The sequence below is a fragment of the Hordeum vulgare genome, chromosome 4H (genome assembly GCF_904849725.1).
Source record: "Hordeum vulgare subsp. vulgare chromosome 4H, MorexV3_pseudomolecules_assembly, whole genome shotgun sequence".
Taxonomy (NCBI): Eukaryota; Viridiplantae; Streptophyta; class Magnoliopsida; order Poales; family Poaceae; genus Hordeum; species Hordeum vulgare.
The window spans coordinates 55,973,255-55,985,767 of NC_058521.1; the positions used below are offsets into that span (position 1 = coordinate 55,973,255).

The following is a 12,513-nucleotide window of genomic DNA, read 5'->3' on the forward strand; positions in this document are numbered from 1 at the left end:
TAGGCATATTATTGCCCAAGCACCACCCGACTAGTCGCCACCACCTTCTTCGTCATCTCCTTCCCCTTGAGGCACTGACCTTGGTGTAACGTAGATTTGACCTTGCGAGGAAACACATCTAGCTCCGGGTCCAGCGAGACAATGAATCATTGGCTCCTCCGAGGGCTCCACCACAACTCGAACGAGAGAGAGGGAGTGGGAGAGGACGGACTTTCACACCGAAGGAGGGGCTGGATTGTACAAATGCACGGGCTTCGGTATCGTCTTAGGCGGGTTCGTGTTGTCGGAGTCCGACTTGGCGGACCCCCCTTACGTTCCCCTAAACGTCCACAAGTTTGGTGACGGTTTGTGGAATTTCGATCGTCTTTACTAGTTCAAATAATTTTATTGACCGATGTTGGATGACTAAAGTGTCCTCACTATTCGGTCTTACATTTGTGGAAAGTTTGGTGATGCACGTTAGAGGTGCCCTGACCTCCTTTTTTTACGTTCATATACACGTGCATACAATGACCCATATGAACATACACACGCACATCATATTCCAATGAGCATCTTCGAAAGACTGTGCCGGCATATAATCTTGAGATTTATGAAGTCGCTGTAGGCACCTCGTCATCGACGGAAACGTCTCCTCCCACAAAATGTGCATCGCCGTAAATCCTAAAATAAATTCAGAAATAAATGTGAGCATAAGAATTTGAACCGTGATGCGCTAGGCTTGGGGATATCAGAGTTACTCTAACCATCTAACCACGGGTTGGTTCGCGGTGCCCTAACCTTCTAGAGAGTAGCCTTCATGCATGTTCCATTTTATTTGTTTTTTAGAGTGAATACAGCTCATTTTATATCTGCACGTCACTCTGTACTTCTACTCGTTGGATTTTCTACCGGTTCAGTCATATACCAAATGCCGAAGATCTCGCTCCCATATGAATTGCTTAAATTCTTGCTCCATTAAACTTCTGATCCGTCACATGTCATGCCGTCTCATCCAGCACGTATCTTCTTCATGAGTATGTATAAACAATTTACACACTGATAAGCATGCAGCACTTTTCAATTCATCTAGTGCGGGACATGAGCTAGCTATGCAACAAACCTACAGCACTGGAATATATCCTGGATCGCACTGAGTATATCCTATGTGTGCACGTTGTTACTTATTTCTCTCGTCCTCTTATCCAAGGAGCTTTGTTTCATTTTACTTGTCCAACGAACTTGTGAGACAATGTTTCATGGACGGGAAACATCAGAACTCTGCTGTATGTATTTTTATTATTTTTTGAAATAAAATACGAAGTCCAGAAAGTAAAAAAGAAAAACGCAGACAAACACCAGTGAAAACATGTACACTACTAGGTGCTTAGACAAAAGATAAATAATTGCTTCCTCAAGCATTAGTGCTTATTTGTGTTATTTTCTACTCTCTCCTTTCACATATATAAGATGTTTTGGATATTTCAACATGGACTACATGCAAATTGAAATTAATGAACAAACACATTAAAACGTGCCTATATACATTCGATTCACAAAGAAATTAGAACATCTTATATTTATGAACGGAAAGAGTACATTTTGGGGGACTATTATGGTTTTTACCATTTGAAACTTTTGATTTAGAGGTCATGGATCAAGGGCCCCGCCTTGATAGCCTATTTGGCACAAATACCGTTGGTGAAATCATGTGATCCATGATAGCAACCTCCCCTCCTTAATGCGGCAAAAGTTAATATGCACCCATGACTCGTGGAAAAGGTAAGCGCATTTTCTTTTATTAGATCGTCTAAGCACAAATGTACGGTTGTGCTTTCAACAAGTGCATGCCACTATCCTTGGCTGCTCATGCTCAGCCGGCCAGATGGCAGCAAGTGCAATCACATCTATTCATGGTCTCTATCCTATGGCCGTTTTCAGTCAAAATTTATAGCACCACAATGAATTGTGTCCATAACATTATACTGTAAAAGGTTTGAGCTAAATTTGACTTAACGGTGAACTTTTTCATGTAAAAAATCGTTTTTAATTATAGTATAAATCTTTTTAAATTAATTTGATTATTGACAAGTTAATCAAGAAGAAAAATCATTTGCCGATAAGGCAATTACTCAAGAAACTATGATAGTCTAGATTTGTCATGTAAAATTATCAAAGCAGGTGGCGTGTTATGTCGATAGAGATGTGGCCGACATTACACTATGGCCACATGTTATATGGTTCCTTGATGAATCATAGAGCTGACACGTGTTCAATAATGTTTTCCTACCTTATCAACTTACTAATCGCGGGTAATAAGACTTCAATCATGCATGTTGATAAATAATTAAAAACTTATGGAAACTCTACTTAAGCTGATAAGCTCTATTCTGCAAGCTTATTTTGAAGATGTACATTCCAAGATCTTGATCAAGATTATTTCCCCTATTCCCAATATGGATTATAGTACCTTACATCTAGGGCATCCTTTCATATATTCTACTTGGAAAGAATATATGTGTTGCCTACAATTTCTTAATTGATAAGTTCATAGCTAAAATCATCGGTTATACAGCTAATAGGCTCTGCCATGGTTAAATTTAAATTGATAAGTTCATAACACATCTTCCATCCGTCTAATAAAAAATCATTTCCAAGCATACTTCTATTCTCCGAAAATTCTATTGGACTCATATTGAACTCGACAGTTCCTCTAAACCCTCTTCGCCTTGGCACTTTGTTGAAATTATGTACGTGAGGGTGTCTTATGTATTGGAGATCTGCACCTTATGAATAATTATTTAGTTGGTTTGATTGCTTGGGACTTAATTAAGGATCCCTATTCTTTTGCTAATTCAGCTTTGATGCCTAGATATTTTCACAATAGCTTCATGTGGAAAGCTCCTCTATTTAAATTTAAATCTGCCTGTTGGATTTCTGTTTCAAAAGGTCCACTGCGTATGCATCAGTCTTGCCTTGAAAATTTTGCTAAAGGTGACTACAACATTTGGTCTAATCACTGGTGCCCGGACTGGAGAAACATCTATGACCACTTAAAGTCCAATTTGAATTTGACATATCCCAAAGTAGTCAATGGCCTTTGGCATAGTAATTCTAAAGCCTAGGACACTAAGACAATTTCTAGAGATTTGATGATTATTTTAAAGGTCAAATTTTACTAGTCATCATTATCATTCCAGATTTAAATAATGAGATGTGTTCGATTCATACCCCTAATGAGTCATGTACTTAAAATGTGTTTACAAAACTTTCTTGCACGCATCTTCTTCTCCTCCTCAAGGTTTGTGTGGAACCATTACTTATGAGTAAAGATCTATTCTCAACTGGTTTGGGAAAACAATTCTAATGCACCAAGAGTAAAAAAAATTGCATGACGCCTTATACGTCGAGCCATCACTTATGGTGTAAGAGCATCTATAAACTCTTCTCATATTAAAGAAATGTTGCAGGTGTGATCTTATTGGATCTAATTTCTACCTTTTATTTCATCACAACTTTAGCGGAGCTGTTTCGTTCAAGATGGGTGTCAAAACTGACATTGTTTACTATTCTCTTTACCCCCCTTTCAATCATTCAGTTCTTTCTTGAAGTTGCTCACCCTGACTTAAATCTGGAAATTTATTCTTTCTCATTTGGAATATTTGGAAGTCTCGTGAAAAGAAAATATGATCTCCTTTGCAGACCCACTATGTTAGAAAATCAATATTATTGTGATATTTTGAATTTTCATTTTCCCCTTTCTCAAGCACATCCATGGTGCATCGTTTATTTGACTCTCAAGGTAGGAGCCACACTCTGTTATGATGAATAATACACTTTTGAATATACTCATAATCATAATGTAGAAACTCTAATGAATGCCTCTAGCAGTGTACCAGGATGTGCAATCATCTATAGTAAATATGCTAAACAATGAGTAGCAGTGGTTGTGCCACATCAATAGCATGTCAGCTCTAAATGATTATGCAAAGAAAAATGATAACAACATATCGCATATGTAGTCACGTAATGTAAACGAACAATGTATGTTGCATGCTAATATATCTCGAAATGTCTATGCAAATGACATGGTAGGTAGGTATGATGACTGCTTTGGTGAAGATAATCGTTTTATGTGGGGAAGAACATGAGGAAGTTCTCATGTGTGGTTTGGATGTATCATCAAAGTACACACCTAGTCTCAATACCCCAATGCTACTACTCGTATCCCACGCAAGACTTACATCAAGTGATGTCATACCAATATGCTCAATCCAACATGACGAGATCTTAAAGGAAAAGACTCAATTCATCACAACTAGGTGGTAAGGGAAATACATCATATGATCCAACTATATTAACAAATCCCATGTTCTTGAGATCTTGCTGTCTCAAGAACATGAGAGAGAGAGAGAGATTGAACACATAGCTATTGATATATACCCTCAACCTCGAGGGTGAACTACTCCCTCCTCATCATGGTCTCTGCTGGGATGATGAAGATGGCCACTGGTGATGGTTTTCCCTCCCCGACAGGGTACTGGAGTCGCTCCAGATTTGTTTTTCGGCGATACACAGAGTTGAAGCGGCGGAGCGGAATTTCTCTCTTTATTTCTGGGGTTTCTGGGATTTATAAGATTTTTCGGCGTTGGAATCACGCGCAATGGAGCCACGTGGGCCCCACAAGCCATCAGGGCGCGGCCAAGGCCCAGGCCACGCCTTGTTGGCTTGTGCCTCCAGGGCATCCCTCCTCTGCTGGTTCTTCGCTCCAACGTTGCTCATATGTTTCAGAAAAAATCATAAAAAAGTTTCGCGCGATTTCGAGAACTTTCATTTTCTGTACACAAGAAACAACACCACGGTAATTCTGCTGAAAACAGTGTCAGTCCGGGTTAGTTCTAAATAAATCATATAAAGTGCATCAATACCATATAAATTTATTATAAACATAGGAAAATATGGCATGAATACTTCATAAATTATCGATGCGTTGGAGATGTATGAGTCACCCCCGAGTACTGATATATCGGACGATAAATCGCTGAATCTGAAGATTTATTGAACCGTGCTTATTACTACGCAATGCCTCCCCTTAGGCCCAAGTATGGTCAAGTTTCATGTAGTCAACATTCACATGACACAGCTAAAGGAAGCAAGAACATACATATCATCCAAATATCGAACGAATACCAACTTCAAATGATTACTCATAGCAAGACTTCTGATGTCCTCAAGAACAAAAGTAACTACTCATAAATCATCATCATGTTCAAGATCAGAGGTGTAATGAATATGATAAAGGTCTGACCATATTATCTTCCACCAAGTAAACCAACAAGCATCAACTACGAGACATAATCAACACTACCAGCAACCCACAAGTACCAATCTGAAGTTTTAAGACAAAGATTGAATACAAGAGATGAACTAGGATTTGAGATGACATGGTGCTGGTGAAGATGTTGATGAATATTGGTCCTCCCACAAAGGAGGAAGCATTGGTGATGACGATGGCTTTCATTTCCCCATTCCAGAGGGAAGTTTCCCCGGCAGAATTGCTCTACCGAAGAGCAAAAGGGCTCCTGCCCAGGTTTCCGCCTCGAGATGGCGGCTCTTCATACCAAAAGTATCCCTCTTATTTTTCTAGGTCAAAACCATCCATATAGAATAAGATGGGCACTTTAGGCCATTTGTGGGCCTCCCAAGGCATCGGGGTGTGCCCTAGGGAGTGGGCGCACCCCTGTTGCCTTGGGAGCAACACGTGGCCCCCCTCCAGTGGTTCTTGGATCCAATATTTATTATACATTTCATTAAAAATCTCCGTGAAGTTTTAGGTCATTTGGAGTCCACAAAAATTCCATCTTTTTCCATGGCCTTCAGGTCTAGAATTCCAGTTTTCGTCCATTTCTCTCTTTGTATAGTTCTCGCAAATTAAGAGAGAAAAGGCATTAGAATTGTATCATGAAGTGGAATAATGGCCAAAAACAATATAAATATCAATAGGAAATCATGATGTAAAATGGACGTATCAACCCACCACTGCTAGTTTTCATCACGTGCAAAATCTTGGAACAAATTACTTATGGCAGGTGGTTATTTTCGCTCGCCACTGCTCGACTGATACAAGTGGCAGGTTTGAGTTGCTACCCGCCAATGCTACATTTTGAAAGTAGAAGTGGGGGGTTCCTCTACATGTCCGCCAAAAATTTAAGGCCACTCATAAGCCTTTTCCCCATTAGTGCCCCCCTAACCCTAGCCACCAATGGAGGGCTTGCCCTCCAAGGGAAGTATCCCCGGCCCCCACATGGGCCACTTAGGCCCATTCGACCAACCCTCTAAAGGCCTGGCCTTTGGGTCTTCCAATGGCACCCTTGAAAATTCCAGGGAGCTCCAGAAAGATCCCGTATACCTCCTATGTCATTTGGGTAAACATTTCTCCTTGAAAATTTTATGAATTCTCTGTTTTATCCGGTTTTCTCCACACAAAAAGGGTTCCTCAGAGATAGTTCCGCTTCTCTCTCCAAAACACTTTCAATAGCTTTGAAACTATTTTGGTGATTTTGTCTCTTGTTCTTGACCCATTTAGTACTCAACAATTTATGTCCCTTAAGCCCGTGACCCTATAGGTTCGGTAGAATATAGACATGACTGGAACTATTTACTATCAATGATCAATAGACGAATTGTGGACATCCATATTGATCCCTATATCCACAAAAATAATATTCGAGCGAACCAGTAGTTATTGTATGTTATTCCTTTTGCTTTGCATTATGTTACAAAACCCGAGGTGTGATTTATTGTCATCCTGGTGCAACAACAACTTGATCACTATGCGAGTTTCTTCATTACCAGTTTTGTTCTATTTTCTCATTCTCGTGTTTCGGCATCCCCGTGATCGAATCATATTGTGTCCGGATAGACAATGATGGGTACCGTCATACCAAGAGGGCCTTGAGGATATTTATCCATCGCCAGAGGAGAAAATCCCAGTCTTGAGCTATCTAGTCACTTCTCATACTTTTCTGATGAACCTGTAAATTGCCGTTATGGTAACCCTATTACAATTGACATTTTGCAAACCCAAAAGTGCATCAACCAGTATGAAGGAACCCAATACCCCCATGGTCTAAGAAATTATGCTAATGACCTTTACTATATTATGAACTATTAACTTGTGACGAAAGAATCACAAAGTATAACATTCAACTGGGTCTGTTCAACACAAGTGTTTTTCTAACATTATGTCCTCGATACTACGATGGTCTAAGAAATTATGCAAAAATTAACTATACTCTATTATTAAATATTAACTTGTGACAAAAGGATCTCAAAGTATAACATTCAGTTGGGTCTGTTCAACACAAATGTTCTTTCTAACATTGTGTCTAAAGAAAAAAAAACTATGTCCTAATTGTGTTTTATTGCTTTTAGGGGGAGTACAAAGTACTAATGATCTATCTCAAGGTCACTATGTGTCTAATTGTGTTTAATCAACTAGCCTAACACCAGAGTTTTAGGATTACAAGGGTCCTAGTCGACTACATCGACGGAGAGGAGTCATCAACAAATAAGGGGTCCTTGTCTTGAACAGCAAGGCTTCTTGGGTTTCCTTGTAGATCGCCATGGGCCGCCTAAAGTGGTCAAGGACGAAACAAACAAAGTGGGTCCTCGGCCTGGCCCACCAGGCCGGGAGTGGACATGATGAGAGGACCCCTAGCACACACACCATTAGTGTGTGTGTTCGCGCGCTTGTTTCTCAGAGAAAAAACATATACCAAGTGGTACGGTGGTTAGAATGTCATAGTGTGTGTGCGTGTGTATGCGCACGCATGTACGCGTGCGTGTGCATGTGTATGCGCTTGTTCATCAGAGAAAAAACAGGTACGAAGTGGTGCGGTGGTTATGATGTCATAGTTGTACTTAGAATTGGCATTTGTAGCATGGTAGCACCTACAAAATCAGACAAGAAGGACCTCTTTGGGTTGTTGGAGTTTGAAATCATGGGAATAGGAAAATCCAAAATTTGGATGTCACATCCCATGAAATCCTACTGGATTACTGAATACAAGAGCTTTGCAATAGGTATCTTTGGATGGTGCGCAGGAAAAAGAACACATGAATTTTAGAGGATTGATAATAGAGAGTAGGGAGAGATAGTATAAGTGCATTGGGCCTTTTAGAAGTAAAATAAAATGAGGTTGAGGTTCCTATGAGGTGAGGAGCATATGAATGTATTCTATAAGAAGTTGGTGATCCAATTCTTTGATCCAAGAGGTTTTAATACAAAAATTTCCTATGGATTGGAATCCTATGAAATTCCTTGCAAAGAGGACGTGGGATGGATACATCAATTTTCTCTCAGTATTCCTCTGTGTGGTCAAGTTTTACCATAAACCTATAGCACCACTTATATATGTCATGGACATTTTTTAAAACCAATACATATAGACTAACAAAATGATTTTCCAGATGAGATGTTTTACGGTACATCTGAGCGAAATGGACCGTCCGTAAGAGCGAATTCGACGGTCCAGATCCGATGCAATACATAGACTTTAGGTGTATTATATCTGACCCCGAGGGTCATTTTCGGGAGAGGAAAAATTTCGAACTAGCAGCGGTTTCCCTCCCAAATTTTTCGAGGGCATTTTCGGTATCAATTTCAGCGGTATTTTAGGTCCGATTTTTATCCCATTCGCTAGGGTTTCGCCGCGGCAAGGTGTTGGCAAGATCCTCGACGGTGGGGATGGGCCGCCGCAAGATCGCCGACGGGGAGGGCATGGCGGGGAGTGTTTACCTCAGGCTCAGGCCCGTCTGGCGGAGGCAGCGGCGGCGGCGGGGGGTCGTCGTCGGGGCGCCGGCCGCGAGGGAGGCCGGCGGGATCCAAGAACAAGCCCAAGCCGCCGGTCATCATCACGCGGGAGAGCCCCAACACGCTGCGCTCCCACGTGCTGGAGATTGCCAGTGGCGCCGACATCATGGAGGCCGTAGCCACCTTCGTGCAACGGCGGCAGCGCGGGGTCTCTGTGCTCTCCGGCAGCGGGGTCGTCGGCAACGTCACCCTGCGCCAGCCCGCGGCACCGCCCGACTCCGTCATCACGCTCCACAGCCACTTCGGGATCCTCTCCCTCTCCGGCGCCTTCCTCCCGTTGCCATGCCCGTCGGAAGCCACCGGTCTCGCCGTCTACCTCGCCGATGGGCTGGGCCAGGTAGTGGGAGGCACGGTCATCGGGGAGCTCGTCGCGTCCGGGCCTGTCATGGTCGTCGCGACCACTTTCTCCAACGCCACCTACGAGTGCCTCCCGCTCGCCGATGAAGAGTCTGGGGAGGCGGCCACGACAGCCACCGGATCCGATGGGACGCAGCTGCCGGACGGACTGGCTCCGGGAGGAAACGGCGGGATGGGTGCGACAGTCGGCGTGCCCGGACTGCCAGACCCGTCATCGATGCCATTCTACAACCTGCCGCCCAACCTCATGCCTAATGGCGACGGTCAGATGCCACACGATGTGTTTGGCTCCTTCCGGCCGCCACCTCCTGCCTTCTAGCTACAGCTAGCTGGCCGGCAGCGAGGTGTCTCGACTCTCGATCGATCACCCTCTTTTTCTCTTGCTTCGTTCTTCTTTCTTTGAAGCTTCATGTATCACTGTTGTGATCTCTCTCCTTGTTTTGATCTAGGTGCTATATTGTTTAATTATTAGTTAGCTTTGATTGTTTGCCGGTGTGCTTAATTACTCATGGATCAAGGAGAAGCTGTAATTTTTGATCTCGTCGTCACTCGTGAGCACAGTTTTGATCACAATAGCACCGATGTAGCGTTTAGCATCATGTATAATTTAGTGTCTTCAAAGGCATTTCGCATAGCTTCAATCTAGACTATTTGTCATTGCTCGCTATTTAAAACTTTGATCATCAGAATGCTGATCTATCGTATACGTATGGTGTAGGCCATGTGCCAATCCTGTTTTTTCTCTTGACTTTTTTCTCGCCAAAACCGGATGAATGGATGAGAGGAACCCGATTTCTTCTCGTATAGCGTCTTCGCCCCATATATCTGTCCTGTTCATCTCTCGTCCAAACCATGCCACCCATTTGTTCTTTCAGATATCACATGATATGATGACGCATGGGCGTGATCGCCAATGATCATCAAGATAGGATACGTGGTTGGTACACAAATTTCTTGCCCTCCAATGTTTGATCTTGTAGCTTAGGTTTTTCTCGTTGGTTATGTTGTTTGCCAGGGACGGATTTTTTTGGGTGTTGGACGGATTGTTTTAGTGAACTAGCTATGCACATATGTGCGTGGAAGCTTTTTATTCATGTGCGAGCACCATAAGTTGGTCGCCAGATCTTGTGAATTTCACCTCTGGCCTACCTCAACTTGTTTGATATTGAAGTATTTGTTGTTGATGTTGTTAATGGATTGTTTTAGTCTCGGTAGAGAATGTTCCTCGTGACCTGATCCCGGTTCAAAAGGAAATAGGGGTAAAACTCCAAAAATACTTTATTGTCAAGAGCAATACAATGAATAGAAAGGAGATATTTATTTCAAATAAAGTATTGTAACCAATATTATTGAAGTTTTACAACTTAACTCATCCACAATGGACTAAGAACACAGCTAGGAAACCTTCTTGGGGACTAAAACCCAACGACACCCTACTCTATCGCTTTAAGGCCAAGTGTACACTCCACATGTAAGAATGATACACACTGCTGGACTAACTACTTGCATCTTCATAGTCTTCAACCGCAGCTGCATCCGATAGCCTAGCATGGTACGGCTTGAACCTTTTCTTGTATTTCATTTTGTTGTAGGGTGAATCGACAAGTACAACAGGTATCTCTCTTCTGAATTCGTCGATGTTTGCCTGCATGCGAGGATATGTTAGTATCGTTCCATAAGTTTGAGAAAATGACAGAATTTTAGGTGTTACTTTACATACTTGGTCATATTGCATCCTCAGTTTTTCTCCCGTAAATAATTCGATGTTCTTCAGCATGTACAGTGCACTGCAACATTTTATTTTGTTAGATCATCATTTTAGATATTAACAATCTAAAACAAAAACAAAAGCTAATATTATTGACTGACCTCTCATCGCCTTTTGGCACTATAATTTTCCGTACTGGCCATTGCATCACGTTAATGTCTTCCCATGCATTGCTTTCTATCCCATTGATTCGCATCGCTGCTCTCACGTACCTGCAAGCCCAATGGAATGAGAAGTTGCCTACGACTAATACTTACATACGATGTTAAATCCTTTGTTATAAGTAAATATGTTGAAATTCTCACCATGTTATGTACTTGTCTCGGTATCATACAATAGAAAAATGAATCAAGAACCTGAATCTCCTTCCTTCTGGGGTTTACAACCACAAGGAACCAGTGGACATTTAAACTGCGAGTAGGTAGGAAAACCTGGAGTGCACAGATAATTAGATCAACGTGTATAGTAATAAAAAAATATGTTCTACGTCAGGTTAAAATACCATATCATGTTTCAGGTAGCTGGTGCCTTGTGTTGTTCCAGGAATGCCTGTCAAAGCGTCCTCGTAGAGCTTCTCTATCCTACCATCTCTTTTGAGCTTAACGACGCCGGCCAGCCACTCAATGTAAACCAATTGGCCGTCCCTTGTGTCAGTTGGTTCATCATGACGCATGAGCTCGATCGCAGCATCAACCACCTAGAACAATAATCAAGTTAATTGTATCGTACAAAAATGAAACTTCATAAACTAATTTGTGAAATATCTTACTTCATCACACAACCATGGGACGTCAGTTGATTCAACTTTTTGGGTGAGGCATTGCAAATGCTTGGTTAGCATGACAATGTCATCAACTAAGACCATTTGTTCTTCACGATTTGCACTGTTGATCAATGACGCCACAAAATCCTGCCGAACCTCGTCTAGCTGGTCCCTCTGGGTTTCAGGAACTTCTGACCTCTTTTTTAAGTTGCTAGAGCCGATTTTCCTCTTTTTATTGTTCGTGTCCTCGGAATCATTTGTAGACTCTGATGGAGTCTTGTTTTTCCTTTTTTCTTCTGAGTAGAGTACGAAATATACTCGTCATTCTTAAATAATTGCAATGCCATCCTTTTCTTTTCGCCCCCATGATTTGGTGGCGTCGATTCGACCACACTTACTTCTTGTTGCTTTCGAAAGGATTCATCATGGTTGTTGAAAAGGACGTGGATGTCGCCTAGAGGGGGGGGGTGAATAGGCGCTTTAAAATAGTTAAGGTTTAGGCTTGAACAAATGCGGAATAAAACTAACGTTTAATATGTCAAGCACAAAACCTACAAACAACTAGGCTCACCTATGTGCACCAACAACTTATGCTAAGCAAGATAAACAACTAAGTGATAGCAAGATATATTACAATAAACAATATGTCTATCACAAAGTAAAGTGCATAAGTAAAGGGTTCGGGTAAGAGATAACCGAGGCACGGGGAGACGATGTTGTATCCCGAAGTTCACACCCTTGCGGATGCTAATCTCCGTTAGAGCGGTGTGG

At 41.9% G+C, this 12,513-nt stretch overlaps 1 protein-coding gene across 1 annotated transcript in view; it reads left to right on the top strand.

The window, feature by feature from the left end:
• The window catches only part of LOC123450265 (AT-hook motif nuclear-localized protein 23-like), a 34,680-nt gene extending 25,150 nt beyond the window's left edge, over positions 1-9,530 (top strand). The window contains exon 2 of the mRNA XM_045127607.1: positions 8,685-9,530. Within this exon, the coding sequence (XP_044983542.1) occupies positions 8,685-9,530 (846 nt within the window). The remainder of the gene's footprint in view (positions 1-8,684) is intronic.
• The last annotated feature ends 2,983 nt before the right edge of the window (positions 9,531-12,513 follow it).